The sequence below is a fragment of the Acomys russatus genome, chromosome 10 (assembly GCF_903995435.1).
Source record: "Acomys russatus chromosome 10, mAcoRus1.1, whole genome shotgun sequence".
NCBI classification, from domain to species: Eukaryota; Metazoa; Chordata; class Mammalia; order Rodentia; family Muridae; genus Acomys; species Acomys russatus.
Genome location: NC_067146.1, coordinates 34,648,103 through 34,664,730, shown reverse-complemented (window position 1 = coordinate 34,664,730; position 16,628 = coordinate 34,648,103). Strand labels below are relative to the sequence as shown.

The window sequence follows — 16,628 nt, the reverse complement described above, 5'->3', positions numbered from 1 at the left end:
GAACAGACATATCTCCAAAGAAGATGCAAAAAAGAATTCTTCTGTTGCATGGGCATGTAAAGAATGTTTACAAAGACACTCAGTTGGTCACTAGTGAAAGAGATGTCACATCCACCAAGAGATAGCACTTAATTCCTGCTGGGACAATGATAATCAGAAAGCAGGATGGACGCTGGTGGGAGGGGGAATCTGGACAATCAAAGCCCTCCTAGTTGGCTGATGGGAATGTGAAAGGCTCAAGGCTTTGGGAAGTCAGCTTAACAGTTCCTCAAGAGGTTACATACAGGGTCACCAGATGACTCAGAAATCCTGTCTCCATAGATGTGCCCAGGAGAAATGAAAATAGAGCTCTATGCAAAACGTATAGCCGATGTTCACAGCAGTAGTGTTTCTCATAGTAAATATGTGAAAATAATTCGAAGGCTTGGGCTGGAGAGATGGCTCAGCGGTTAAGAGCACTGACTGCTCTTCCAGAGGTCATGAGTTCAATTCCCAGCAACCACATGGTGGCTCACAACCATCTATAATGTGATCTGATGGCCTTTTCAGCACTGTATGCATAATAATAAATTAAAAAAAAATAATTCGAAGGCTTGTCCACTTATGAACAAACAAAAGACTACAGCCATATAATATTGTTTTATTCACTAAAAATACAAAATGATTTTTTTTCTAGAATATGAATGCAACTTGAAACTATTATGGGAACTGATGAAAAAGTCAGTCACAACAACCACATACTATACCAATTCATTTATGTGGAACAGCCGTGTAAGGATAAACGTAAGGACACAACCACGTCAGCTATAGTTTGTTAAGAACTAAGGTTGTTGGTGATGAGTGACCACTGAGGTGCACAGGGTGGGAGAGGAGGGCTCCGAGATGATAAGACTTACAACACTTTCTTATAATGATCATCTATTCTGAATGGGTGGAACGTGTGGCATGTGTGCTCCATCTTAACAGAGATGTCATTTGCTTACTGTTTTTGGAATCAAGATCACATTTTTATAACCTGAAATAACTACTCACTATGTGGCCAGAACTCACAGCAAGCCTCTGGCTTCAGTCACTCAAGTAGCAAGTTTATAGATATGAGGCACCACTCCTGGCTTAATGCTATCATATCTTAAAGTGAAATAAACCAAGATGTAAAAGAAAAATTCAAAACCGTGTCAATGAAAGCATAATGTCATGGCACACTTGAGATGACAACAGCTTCAGAACAGTGGCACATACATCTATTTGTCCTTTACATCAATCAACTTCCATCAGGTCTTAGGTGTCATGTAAAGGGCAATTAAAATCCAACAACTTTATATCGTTGGGGAACTAAAGAGTAACTAATGCACTAAGTAAGAGATCAGACTAAAAATTCAGAACCAACGCCAATGTAGGAAATCTCTGGGAAAGTTAGTGGCTGCACGATCACACGTCTATTCTGTTTGTAAAAGTCACTGGTTTCCAGCTTCTCCAAAACCAGGTTCCATCTCCTTATCAACTGCCTGCCCAACACCATACATTTTTCCTTGATTAACTGCAAAATATTTTCATGAATAGAGACAAATGGATGTGCTTCTCACAACCACTGAGAGCCCTCTTGCTCAAACACAACAGCGATTCGCATTCGTAATTAGTAAGATTTTAGATTAATTCATCTAAGGTTAATATAAATAAGCAGAAGAAGTTTTGGTACTGTGAAATGTGTTTTTCTCTTAAATTATAAAAGCAATATAAAACATTATAGAAAACTTGGAATATAAAAACCGAACTCATTTATATTACCAAGATAACTATTTTCATTTTCCAATGTACCTTGCAGAATATTTTTCAAATGCATATATTTTAACCTAATTGCAATCATCTCTAAAATTTAATTTTGTACCCTGCTCCTCCATTTAATGTGTCATAAGCACTTTCCATATTGTAGTCTTTGTAATTATGGTTTTATGGCAATATAATTTTTAAGTGCACATGATTTATTCAGCAATTACTTCAGTGTTGGACAAGCAGTTGCTTTTAATTTTTTGATGTTATAAATAAGATCGCAAAGCATACCTCTACACACAGTATTCCTTACTGTTGCTGTCTTAAAAGAGATGCCTAGAAGTGGAAACATTTTTATGGCAGTTGCCACTGTGCCAAGTTACTTTCATCTCTACTAGGACGCTCCATAAACTCCTCAAACTTGATATGTTCTGAACTAAGCTCATCTTCACCCCACCCCACCTCCACCTGTTCCTCCTTCTATCTCCTTCTCCTAGTGATTGGCAACCCCAGATGCTGAAGTCCTGGTCTCCAGAGCCATCGTACTTGACTCCTCTCCTTCTCTCACAGATCAATCCATCATCAGTTGCCGACAGTTGCCCTGAAATAACTTACAAACACAAGTGTCACTTGGTCCCATCTCACTGCTACCACTTTAGTTTGAGTCACCAACACCCTACATGGGAGCAGAGCAACAGTGCTGTGACTGTTCTTGAACCCTGTCTATGTCATCATCTTCAGGAAGCCTGCTTGCTGAGTGATTAAATGAGGAGTGGACAAATGAATAGCGCTTACCAGTTAAAAACACAGAACACAAAGGTCATGATGAAGAGCAGTGGTCAACAGTAGACTTGTCTCAAAGATCAAAAGACATATTTGTTGCTTATTTGTAGAACAAATAACTTTGGAAACGTTGGCTCTTTCTACCATATAATTTTGTATGAGACCATACTTAATAATATCAACGATGCCGTCCATAAGAAGGTTATCTCTCTCATGGTGTTTTCCTTTTCGCTATCCTTTGAATATGCATTTTAAAAAATTCTTATCAAGGAAAACGAAGAGAGTTGTTATCCAACCACATGTTTCAAATTTTCAAATGTGTCTAAAAATTTGAGATGGGCACCTATTATCAGAGACAAAGCCATATGGCAGTGTGGCTCTCACCCTTCCCAACACTGCGACCCTTTCATACAGTTCCTCATGTTGTGGTGACCACCCCCCTGCCATAAAATTATTTCATGGCCATTTTATAACTGTAATTTTGCTACTGTTATGGATCATAATGTAAACATCAGATAAGCAGAATATCTGTTATGAGACCCCCAAAGGGTTGCAACCCAGATGTTGAGATTCACTACTTTTGATGAATGTAAAGTATAGGGCTTCAAAATGCTAGAAATGTCTGTACACCGGACAAAACTCTTTATGAACAATTTTCATTACAATCTGAACAACTCAATTTCCCTTGAGGTAGAATGTGTGTGTTGAGGCACTTAAACATTTAATGTGAGGAATCAGCAAACAAGAAAACTGTATTCTACTGTCTTTCACATCAACAACAAGACAGGGATTACCATGAATATATGTTTTCCCTAATTGTTCCCCTACAGAATACAGTTGAATTTTAACCTTGTGCTCAAAGGAGACCCAAACCAATGTGAGCATATATCTATGTATGCTACATGTCACCTGTTAATGTAAGTTCCCAGGGGAAGCAGCGCCATCTCCTCACTTGCCCCTCACCCCACTTCTCTGTTCTGTATACAACAGTAATTAATCTAAAAATAAGGTGAAAATTAACAATTTATAAAACTGTTTCTAAGATATATAACCAAGTGACTAAGTAGAGCCCAGATATTAACATTAAAATAGGATTAAAATTGCATTTTAATCCAGAGCTTTGAGTGTGTGGTGAACTTACTCTCCCATATCAATTAAAAATAGAAAAAAAAATTTGTTTAAAAACAAAGATTAAAAATAGTACTTTCTTACTACTGAAAAGAAGAGCATCATTAGTTCTCAGAGACATGAAAAACAGGATTGCTGTAAATTCTGTGAGAATTAGTGCAGAGTAGCAGGAGTCTGAGGGAAAGAGGAGAGAGAGAGATGCTCTGTGGCTTTTGGATGGCCAAAGTTCCATGTAAAAATCTGCACAACTATTTCTACTCTTACATTCGCTCTCATTTCCCTCCACACTACATGTAATAAACCTGATGCAAAGATCTCTTCACTTCAGAACAATATCCAACCAACTTTTGGCAAATATTATGCCTCATATGGTTCAGTCTTCGTCATCTTCTATCATAGCCATCGTGATGTTGGGGAAGCAGAGACACATAAAATTTTAGGGCTCAACGTCCACCTAGCCCAGCCTAATCAGCAAGCTTTGTGCCACCCTGCCTCAAAGGAACAAGGTGACCAGCTCCTGAGGACTGAACATACATACACACACACACACACACACACACACACACACACACACACACACACACTCATGGACAAGCGAAAAGATGAGGACAATTTCAGGGCTGAGCACTGACTGGCTCAGCATCATGGCTTTCCATCACAACAGTATCTGGCAGCCTTGACTTACATACTCTTCCTCAACTGTTCACTGAGGCTTTTGACGTAGGCAAAATTATGGAAAGGTCCAGAGAATCAATGAGGACAGTTTTTCTGTCACTGACTGAGGCTAGATCTGCATGCTTTGGTCACCAGAGGGAAGAGGTTTGACAATCTCTTATGAAAAGTGAGCATATTCCTTAATCCTCACACCCCATCATTCCCTTCGTAGTCACCATTTACACCACATCACGCAGCCGTGGTTGGCAGCTACAATATGCCAAGCATGAAATATGAGCCTGCTCCTCTTTCCACCAGCTTGATCCCAGGCTAAATACACCGATGAGTCCTTCGCCCCTGGCTCTAAGTCAAGAGCAAAAGTAGCCGGGTGGGTGCCCAGTTGCCTTTGGGGTTATAAGCCTGACAAGTGCAATCAGTCTTTTCAGAGGGCTCAGGCTTCCTTTGCAGAAGCTTACTCACTTTGGAATAAAGCTTTATAATTGTTTTTTTATTTGATTTAGAAGAAGTTTGAAAGCTGTCAGCAGGTTCTGTAGAGATGCGACAATGCTCACCATGAAGGATGAGCTGGGATGTCACACAGTGGGAGCTACTGACTGGTGCTTAATGGCACTTGGGGCTGTAGAAAGGCATAAAAGGGCCCACTATGATGAGCTACTCTAAACCACCTGTTGGTTATGTCAGTACACAGGCCAAGTACAGAAAAAAATATATATGTTGTTAGTAGATTGTGGCTGCCATGAGTAAAAAAATAATAATTTCATAAAGATCTTTTTTTCCTTTAAATCTTGGAGCCCCATTTATGTTAAGTATTAAAAGAACACATTTGTTAGTTTCTTAATTATTATTACCAAAGCATACATATTACTTTTAAATAAGATTATAGAAAAGCAATATCTGAAATTCCTTGGCTAAGTCTGTTCTTCCCTGTTTATATTTTCAATATTTCATTTTAAGTATATTTATAGCCCATGCTTTTTTAATGAAAGAGCAAAAGGTATATTACGTGAATTTTATATATACACTATATATCATTTACATGTATTAAGTGAATTACCTATGCACAGTATACATCATTTAAAGCGTATTAAGTGAATTACATATATGCACTATGTATCATTAAAAAGAAAGAAAGGCATAGAGCTGAGGAAAGTGTGGGATTTCCTTGCAACCATGAGGCAGTGCAGGTAAAGATAGTTTGGTTATCACAATTTTGTTTATCAACTCAAGAAAATATATAAAATCATTCCTAGGGACACACTTTTCTCCTGCCTTATAACTCAGGTGGGATCTTATTTCACTGGGGCTCACAGGGAGATACTAGAGGAAGAAGGCTGGCACTCGGTACAATTTATAGAGACACTATTTTAAACGTCTTCTCCTATGCATATTTTGCAAAGGTTGAGGCTTAACATTAAATTAAGGCTCATGGAAAGCATTTCAAGTTGGGCACGGATCTGAGACAAGAGTCTAAATAAATGCCACAGGGCAGGCTCTCTCAAATAGCTGACAGTGTATATTGCCCTGAAAGCAGGTGTTGCGGGTCAGTTAGCTAATGACTGAACTCTCAACAAGGACTTGGAGGGCCAAAATTCTGTTCCTAATTTAGAGTCACATGCTTAGGCCCAGCTCAAAACCTCTCGAGGGTATCAGAGGCCAGTAACCTATCTATCACGTGCATTTTAAATAATGCTCAGGTTGGGCACCGCTGGAATGTTTGGTTTAGAGAGCTGCTTAATTCAATTTAGTTTACTTTACATCTTAAAATTGGAGTCTGCGCTACTGATTGGAGAAGTGGTGAGCCCAGAAAAGCATAACTGTCAGTGCCTGGGACTCGTGCTGTTGCTTCCAAACTCCTTCTGGCTGTTGTTTTAACAGTCATTTAAACACATTAAGGGGACTGCTGAAAAACAGTGGCGTGTGTGGACAGGGCTTTCAGGGGATTCTCCTGATCACCTTGTTCCACAGTTATGCTTTTTAATTTACTTGGTGGGAAAGAGATCCAAATTGGAACTCCACAGTGAAAATTTAACCTCTAGAGTTATGTTTCATATAAGAAGCCAACCAGCACTTAGACGAGAGATAAGCCCACCATTTTCCCCCAAGCACTTCTATGTGTGCTTGACTGACTTCAAAATCCATTGCTATAACATTCAAGATAAAACTTAATTCTGAAATTTTAAGTTGAGCTTCACAGGCCACTGCTTCCTCCCCCCGTCTCCTGCCTACCCTCTCAGATCTCATTTATGTGTGTTTGTGATCTTCTGTTATTACCAAACAAGTTCTCTATTAAGCTACCCTGAAATCTGATTCTTACGAATCCAGCCATCCCGGTTAATTCTAGATATCACCTGCATAGAAGTGTTCCCAGGATTATGGGAGAAGGGAGAGCCAGGAGGGGGCTCTGGCATGCGAACTGTGATTTATTCCGCGTACTGCACTCTCACAGGACTGAGGGAGAAGGAATTCTCCATCAGCCTACAGATGAGAAATTAAAGATGAAAGTGTTGGTGTGATACTGACATCGTTGCTTTCGGTTTACCCAACAGGAATGTCTTTCCTTACATGGGTCACATTCTGCGCTGCTTAGGAGGGGACACACCCATCCCAAATGTACTCTCTCATTTAATCACTTTAATATTAGACCACGTCCCCTGGAGGGGGAGACCTGGTGGCACTCAGAGGAAGGATAGCAGGCTACCAAGAAGAGACTTGATATCCTATGCGCATATACAGGGGGAGGAGGTCCACCTCAGTCACAATCATAGGGCAGGGGAGTAAGGGGAAAATGGGAGGGAGGGAGGAATAGGAGGATACAAGGGATGGGATAACCATTGAGATGTAATATGAACAAATTAATAAAATACATTTAAAAAAAAGAAGCAGCCCGAGAGAGAATGCCGTCCCCGCTGGAGCAGAAAAGGAAGTTGAGGCACAGAGAGGTTCCACATTTGTGCAATGTCACCAAGCTTGTGAGTGACAAGGCCAAACTTTTGGCTTTAGTGTCACAGGGATAGGTTTCAAATCCACTTCAGCCATCAGCCACCAACACATGGTGGAAAGAATGTGAAAGGCGAAGAAATAGTTTCCTAGAATAAAGCTCCAGAGGGGCGGGGAGTCCTCCAGCTGATAACTGGGCGTCCATCCCCTTTGAAATGCATGGCCCTAAATAATCAGCTTGTCTCTGAAGTTACAAAAGGCTTAGTGCTATAATTTATGATGTCGATGCTGATCTGCAATGAGATTCACGGGACCTGGGTGCTGTGATGGAAGGAACCACTGACACCATCTCTTTGTCAATATAGAAAGTGGCTTATACGTTCATATCGTCATAATATCTATTTCTTATTAAAAAGAAAAACGCAATAGGCTATCTTCCATCTATAAGAAGTTGGGTAAAGTCACCATACTTAAAAATCCGCATTTAAGGCAATGAGATAAAAGCTGTCTTACCCCTCCTTCATGTCGTTAATAGGAAGCGGCACCCTACCGCCCCTGTCTAGGGCCGACGTGATGTTTATAGCGTTGAGACGCTCCGGCTGCCACACGTTTTTCACAGCCCCCAGAAAGTCTCCAAGAACCTCACTGGCCAGCATTTCTTCCACGTTCATATTTTTGATGAAGAACTCTGCTTGATACGGCAACGGAAATTCTGGTGTTGATGAAAGGGGATAGGCATAGCTTTAATGAAGCAGTCTCTTCAAGAGAACGATTTGAGTTTCGTTGAATGCTGGCATGGTGATGGCAGTGGAGAGGAATACAACAAAACAATCAGAGCTTCATCTGTACGCCTCCAGATGCTTGGATTAAACAAACTATGACCCCCATATCATTCTTTAAAAACTACGGCTGAGCAGGGCACGGTGGTGCACACCTCTAATCCTAGCACTCAGGAGGCAGAGGCAGGCAGAGCTCTGTGAGTTGGTGGCCAGCCTGGGCTACATAATGAGTTTCAGGACACCCAGAGCTACATAGTGAGACTCAAGTAAAAAGGTGTGTGTGTGTGTGTGTGTGTGTGTGTGTGTGTGTGTGTGTGCGCGCGCACGCGCGCACGAACTCAATAGATATAAACTTTCTCATCATTCTCTGAACAATGTGTCAACTATTTATATAAAACCTACACTACATAGGTCTGATGCATGATCAAGAGTTGATTAATACATAGGAGGATATGTGTAGGCCATATGTAAATACTATGCCATTTTATCTAAGGGATTTGCAAGGTTTCGGGTTTGAGTATCCAAAGCGATGTAGACGCCAGTTTCTGGTAGACAGTGAGGGATTATGGTGGTATCAGACTTTCTCTGTAACTGATGATATGCCTGACAAGATAATATCCATTAGAAACTGAACTGTATCTATAATACAATAAAATCAATGCTTTATGAAGGTAATTTATAATTTTAGTATTTAGCCAGAGGAAAAAAGGAAGGAAGAAAGACCGACTAAGCCCATGTTTTAAATTTATAATATTTCTGATATTGCTTAGAACATGCTATAAATCATTACTCCCCCCTCCCTATAATATTGATTATACAGCTAATGAGAATTCTAAAATTTGCCTCTAACCTATTTGGGTTATTGTGTACTAGATATTTCAGAAAGTAAGAAAGTTCTTACATAGTTTCACAGTTATCATTTTCATGAGCTTTTTTTTCTTTCCAAAAAAATCATTAAAATTCTTCCTTAAATTTGTAATAATATATTTTAAACAAGCCTAATAGTTTCAATCTGGGCAGTGGCGGCACATGCCTTTAATCCCAGCACTCAGGAGGCAATGGGAGGAGGATCACTGTGAGTTCAAGGCCAGCCTGGTCTACAAAGTGAGTCCCAGACAGCCAGAGCTACACAGAGAAACCCTGTCTCAAAAAAATGAAAATGAAAAAGAAAAAAATTTCAGTTTTTCAAGTGTTACTCTTGAATTTAGTAACAATTCTCTTATGTTATAGTTGTTCTTTTAAAATAAAAAATATTTTCTTCTTATACAATACTATTTCTACAATAATGAGTTAGTTTAAGAACTATTTATAAAACAGGACAAACGTAGGGCTGGGAGTGGTGGCAGAGGCAGGCAGATCACTGTGAGTTCAAGTCCAAGATATCCAGAGCTACAGAGAAACCCTGTCTCAAAAAACAAAAACGAAAACAAACAAACAAACAAAAAACCCAACCAACCAACCAACCAAACAAACAAAAAACAGGAAAAATGAAGGTATTCATATAGATTATAATGGTGGGAAAGTCAGCAGGATTTTGTATTTTTCCCCTATACTTTCAGTGGAAAATTATTTTTAGATATGATCAGAAACACACAGTAATTTTATTTTATCCCATCCAATTTTTCTCTAAGCTGGAGACTGTGTCTATAATATATTCAGCAGACTACAAACATATGGTAAAAAAAACTCATAAAATATTCTAATTTTAACATGAAAAGGTTGGTTATATGAATATTTCTGAGTTCTAAACAGACTTCATGCCTCTGATTAATTATACTATATACATCCTCTAATTTAGCTCAACTAAAATTATGAATTTGTAAACTAACCCACTCTTGTTTAATAACTGGAAGATAAAAACACATAGTAAGCACCTGATATCTTGATGACCTCACTTCTTAGACGCCTCTTTGATAATAATGGACACTAGATACCAGAGACTCAGTGAGCAAGCCAGCTCTAGCTGCAGAGCTTTCTCCAGAGCCATGTAGCAGGCAGTGACCACTTCTAAAGCTGTAGTTTTGTAAGGCCCGCCTCACAGAGGAGTCTTTCCTAGTCTCCTGCAGGCACAGATTCACCTTATGGTTTTGCTAGATTTATTCAGTGCATAGCCCATCTGCAGTCTTTTAACATAAGGTCTCTTCCGTCTTTGTCTTGAAAACAAAATTTCAGTTTACACAACCCGAGTTTCTTTTCACATACTATTGCAGCTTAATCATGTGACACTCCTCCCCATACCTAGAGAGAGTCACATAAGTGAATTATGAAGAACAGTGTCTTGGTAAATGATGTAATATTTCTAAGTAATAGGAAATCTAGTTTTTGATATGCCACACGTGTGCAACTCTTCTTTTCCCTAAATGTTTTTACATTCACGTTTCCATAAAAACACAGAAAGCCTCCACGCCACCCTAGCCCGTCCCACCCATCTGATACTCAGTGCTACTTTTTGGAGAAACACTCTGTGGTTCTTCTTAAGCCATTCAGCCACACTTTGTGGTTCCTTCTGAGCTCTGCTACAAGGCCTTGTGGTTGCTACTGTATCCTGCCAAGGCTCGGGCTGTGCAGCTTGCCTGCTGTCTACTGGGCCAACAACTCCTGCCAGGTCTCTCTGGGATGAGTCACAGGAGCTTTCTAACTCGGGGGAAATCCCATGCTTGCTATATTTGGAAATCAAAGAGGCCAAGAGAACAGTAGGCCAACAGATTGGTGGCAGGTCTCTGAGGTGCTAAACCCAATTTAGGGATTCACTTTATGTACTCTCCCTGAGCACCATGCTGTGTGAGACTACATGACTAATTTCCCATTAGGTCACTCAGTGTAGAAGACAGCTGGCCCAGGAGCTGGGCTGCGCATGAGTACTCTGATTTACAACGTTGTTATTCCTTTTTCTCAACCTTATCTGGGACAAATAGCGTGAGTGAAGGCCATGTTCAAAGACGCTCATTCTCAAGTGCCTATGAATCTTGTCTAGACTGACAAGGACAAATGTATGACCTTTTTAGTTTAGTGATTTTTCAAACTCGTTGGGATCCCTGAACTCTCACTAGCACAGCTTTGAACTACATCATGCAGGAAAGCAGTCCCTAGCACTTACTTCTGACCCTCCAGTTGTGTAGCATCCTTACAGCAGGAACCACATGTATATAGATCCCCACGTGACAGTAACTTCTAGAATAGGTTTTGAGTGCTCACTTTCTGCAGCAGAGACCAGACCAAAGCAAGAGGAAGGTCCAACTGTAGACCAGGATCTCTTCCAGTCTGTCACATTTGACAAAGACTTGGTGTCTTTGAGCCTTGTAATTATAAAGTCCAAAAGCTCAAAGCCACCACATTGTAACCATGTGATGCCAGCCCTGAATCCACAAATTGAAAAGAAAAGGAAAACACAATGACGCTGCCCATTTAGAGTTCCCAATTCTACAGGAACAGCTTAAACTAGATATAACTATCCAACTCTAATAAAGTCAAGAACTCCTAACCCATGGATGGCTAAAAAAACATGTGGGGAGTGAGAGTGTAGAGAGGGGATGCTATGTTTTGGCCCATAAAGCCAGACATTGCACTTGTTTTAATATGTAAATGACACTTTACACTTTAACCTGGCACAGCTGTCTAGAGTTGGTACTGTTAAGGCACCCAGGGAAAGATCCAATGAAAGTGGTTCAAGATTTCCAGCAGTCTCTCCTGGTACGCGTCATCAGCTTATTAGATACTGCTTTCTTTCTCACAGTCTAAGGGCAACTTAAATCCAGATTTACTCATTTATCGTGAATTTCCCAATACCAAGTTCTCACAAAATGCTTTTGTTTGCCTGTTCACTTTCTACCAATAAACAGAAGCAGTAGTTTCCCTACCAAGAATATACTCGTATTTGCTCTTTTTCAGAGGAAATGATCGGCAACAGTTCCCTTACTGTCAGTGCCTACACCGACAGAAGTATAGAGAAGACTATTATCCCATAATTTTCTAATGGTAGCTAAGATATTTTTTCTTTCTTTTTAACATTTAAGCCTCAACAATTGGATCTCTGTGAGTTTGAGGCCAGCCTTGTCTAGAGAGTGAGTTCCGGGACATCCAGAGAAATCTTATTTTGAAACAAGAACAAAACAGAGCCAAACCACTTACGTCTCACGGTTTGGGTATGGGATGGTAATACTTCCCCTCTCCTCCCTCCAGCTCTTCCCAGCTACCTTCACATGAACCCTTCCCCTGCCTTTCTTCCTCTCAAGTTGGTAACCTTGCTAAGTGTTGGACACCTTTCCTATTCTTCGCCAAAATAGGATCAAAATATTTGAGAGCATAAATTTTAGAATATTTCCTGTGCCCCTGACTTTTGAAGTTCCCAGGAAATCATTTAGAGTGAATGTGTCCCTCTAAATTCTTGATAGAGTCTGATAATTACTGACATAATGAGCAAATTTAGCTAATTAGCAATTGTGTACCTCAAGTCCCCAAATCACAGTTTATCTTCACATGTGGCTAAACTACTACCTACCATCACTCTACTATGAACATAAGACTAGCTAATAACTACCTTGCTTTCTTAGACCTAACTGTCAGTCTTTAGACTGCACCTAGAGGGAGGTTCGTCTTAGCACCATTTCACTGCTGCGGAAGCAAGGCTTGAAGAAGTCAGCAAGGCATCTGCTGTTCTCTTTGTCCCCACAGCACACCACTTTTATAAAGAGTTTAAACCACTTAGATCCCTTTCCTACATTTTACTATGTCATCAGTTATGTGTGTGGTACTTTACAATCCATGGCGACATGAATTGTATGTTTATAAACACAGTGAAACCCTTCTTATAAGAAATAATCATCAACACATTTTCCATACTTACCTTCTGCTGACATTATATTAATTATCAAATTATGCCTTGCAGTCTCAAAGGTACGTCTATTGTAGGCAGTTATCTATTAGAAAAGGAAACGGATGTTTAGAAAGTAAACTGTTTTGTAAGACACAACTCATTAATGACAACATGAGAACAAGTCATTGTCCTTCTCACCTTTATTATTTGTTGATATGCCTAGAAAATTTTCTCTCCTTTGCAATAAGAACTCAGGACTTCTAGCAATATTATAGGAAAAATAATTAACCGGGTCTATTTAACATGCTAAAACGAAGGTAAGGTACATAAAGGTAAAGTACATAAAGACTCTTCTGTAGAAAGCCATTGTGCACAGGAGGCAATGTAGAGGTGCCACTAGAAGAAGACGAACCACTATGAGTGGCTGACTGATGACTACTAAGATTAAAAATCAAAAACAAAACCTAAAACTGTGTGGTCATGCTTGTAAGTTTAAGAGTCGTCATGAAGAGTACACTTTAAACCAAGTGTACCTCCATTAAATTTAGTGCTAACTGAGCAACAGTCAAAAGGCGTTCATAAATAACCCTTCCATGCCAAGTAAATACACCTCATGATGAGTAAAGCAGCAAGATTCATAGTCTATGAAATTCAGGGCACATGCTCGAAAACCACAAGTCAGCATTTTCATACAGTCAAGTGTTAGTAAACATTTCAGGGTCAGTGAGCTTATATCCAAGTCTACTCAGAGAGGGCTACCAGAGACAGGCAAAGCAAAGGCCATGGCTTCAGAACACAAGGGGCAGTTAACTTTGTAACAGGTTATTAAGTGGGGCAGAGCCATCTGAAGTACCTCAACAAAACCCAATGATTGTGTCAAAGTCTTAAGAGTCCCAGCACTAGGTTTCTGGCGGTGACCGCAGCTGGAGGTGACATCAAAACAGAAGAGTGGGAGAAAACTGGCTCCAACTACTAGGAGACGCCTGTGCACTGAACAAGCACCAAAGAGGTTGACATATCAATAGGAGTGTCTAGAGAAGCAGTTCAAATCATTAGGAATACTGGGGGTAAAAACAGTAAGAATTGGGGGATGAATAATTTCAAACCTTTGGCAATATTTGTTCTGAGCAGCACTACTGACCCACAGAGTTAAGGGAGTTTCTCTCTCTCCGGTTTGCCATATGCCATTGGATCTGCCACTTCCTTTCTTGCAGACACATGGTCAGTGAGGCTCATATCAAACAGTGACCATAAGACTAGCTACCAAGAGTGAGGAGGAGTTATTTTCCCAAGAAGGCAAATGGAAAAATAAAATATAAGTTGTACTCGTGAGTGTTTGTAATTAAAAAGTTTAGCCTGCTCCCATTAATTTATACAATTAATATATACTAATTAACTAAATTGCATTACTCCCCCAAATAATCATAATCATATATTCAATGGAGGAAAAGATGGCAGATCTTCTCCAATATGTTATTACAGCGAGGTTTGGGCTCAGAAAAGAAAATGGGCATTTTAAATTGACAGCAGTGACTCTCCCTATTTGTCACAAATTTAATTATTCTAAGTATTGTAAACGGTAGTAAGTTTCTTCACTTATTTTTTAATCACAGGATACTGGGAAAGTGAGAGATATTTCATATTAGGAGGAATAATTTTATTATCTGAATGTATATACAACGTTTAATTTTAGTAGCTGTCCCAGAAAGTAGCCTGTTTTCTTTTACTTCTAATAAGACATTCACGTACTGTAATGACCACAGTTAAATTCCACTGACTGAAAAGATGTGAAGTGTATCAAAGCATGAGAGGGATGCTTGCTTTTTCATTCTCTGCTTTTAAAATAATGCCTAACCAATTTCAGATGTGTAAAATCTATATATTTCAGATACACAGTTACTGAGTAGATTAATTCATGACTTTATGTAATTAAATAATAAAAGGTTGTGCTAAGTTTTCATCAGCAGTGTTTTAGCATGTTACTTGACACAGATTCTAACATTTCCTGTCTGCAGTGACTCACAAGAGTCACTTGAACTCACCTGGACTCACATTGCTGCTCGCCCCAGGCTGCTTCCAAGCAGTAGTTGAAATTGTAAACTTGGTGTTTAAATATCATTTACTTAAAGTAGTTTTATTACAAAAACATGTTGACTTAAAATATGTTCCTTACCTTGCTTGCTTTTGAACACTACAAAATTGGTAATCTACATGCCATGCATGTATAGTCTCCTAGTTCATCCCTGCACCTCTCAATTCAAAGCTTTGTTTAAAAACATTTATTTATCCACGTTGCTGGGCAAGCCTCAGCTCATTTCTGCTCTTCATATTTACCATGTAAACACAACACAATGTATTTACCTAGTTCTTGCTGACAGCATTCGAGTCTTTGCTGTTTGTGGGGTGCCAGTGCTCTGCTTTATGAGCAGTGTTTGTGGAGTGTGTCTGACACGCCTTCAGGTGAGTTTTTTGCAAGTTACTTGTTTGGGTAGATACCTAGCCATAAGTGGGACTACTTAGTGAGAGGGTACACTCGATCTCAGTCATGAGACAATTTGTTCTGATCCCCACAGTGGTTATATTAATCTCATATTCACCTGCAATGTAATTTCACTGATGGCAAAATCCTCACTCTGGTGTGAAGATGAATGTTCCTCATCACTGATAAGAAGAGACCTCTGACTTGTGTTCATGGGTATTTGCGTGTCCTTTTCAGTAAAATATCTTTTTCTTATTGAATTGAGGATTTCGTTTCTATTTCAAGTACCCTATAGTCAGGCATATGCAACACAAATATCTTCTCCTGTTTTTTTTTAGCCTGTATTTTAAAGAATTTCCTTTGATGAACATTCTACAAATATTATAGTAAGAATTATATATTTTTCTCTAGAAAATAATCATGTGATAGTTAAGAAATCTATTCTTGGCCCCAAGTTAATAAGAGAGCCTTTTGTGTTTTAATATAATAATTTAACATTTTGCTTTTCACACTTAATCCCTAATTTACCTAGATTTGTGCCTGGAGTCTGTTATGACAGATCTAATTCTTTGGTTGGTATGAAGGATCGAATTCAAATAGCTAACAATTTTTTCTGAACACTAGCTATGCAACAGACATTCCTTCTCCCTATGACTTGTGATACCAGCTCTTCAAGTACCTATCACTGTTCCCTGTGCAGTCCATGTTTCTGGCCTTGCTACTCAATCCCTCAGCTCATTTGTTCACCCCTGTGCCCTGTGTGGCTACAACTCTGTGATAATGACCATGGGTTTATGGAAATCTGGATGGCCATGAGAGAAAAGAAACCTTCTCCTTTGTACTTCTTCATTAGGGCTTAGCTATTTCTAGCATATAACCCCTCATACATGCTATAAAAGGTCACGTTCTATCTTTAAAGCCATTGGAAACTATACTGGCATTGTACAGAAGGCATAGATTAGGGGGAAGCGATGCCATTATGATACTATCTTCCTATGACTGAAATGACCACCTATTTATGCAAATTTATAGACTTTGTATTATATTTACTCTTGGTGCTTTATAATTTTTTTTCCTATTGAAAATGCATGCTTCTCTGAAACATCTATTTTTTTGGTACTTTTTATTCATGTACAGAAATGTGACCACATTTACATTTATCCTACAGCTGATGGCTAGCCTTTCATAATATTTTCAACAGTCCATAGACTGTATACTACTGGCTGTTCAATTTCTTTCTTTCAAATCATCGGGGATTTGATGCATG

General features: G+C 39.3%; 1 protein-coding gene across 5 annotated transcripts in view; it reads right to left on the bottom strand.

Moving 5' to 3' along the window:
- The window catches only part of Sgce (sarcoglycan epsilon), a 73,225-nt gene that overhangs the window by 26,527 nt on the left and 30,070 nt on the right, over positions 1–16,628 (bottom strand). For all 5 annotated transcript variants that reach the window (XM_051151976.1, XM_051151975.1, XM_051151977.1 and 2 more), the window contains 2 exons: positions 12,913–12,985; positions 7,804–8,002 (listed from right to left, as the gene is read on the bottom strand). In XM_051151976.1, coding sequence (XP_051007933.1) covers positions 7,804–8,002; positions 12,913–12,985 — 272 coding nt within the window. The remainder of the gene's footprint in view (positions 1–7,803; positions 8,003–12,912; positions 12,986–16,628) is intronic.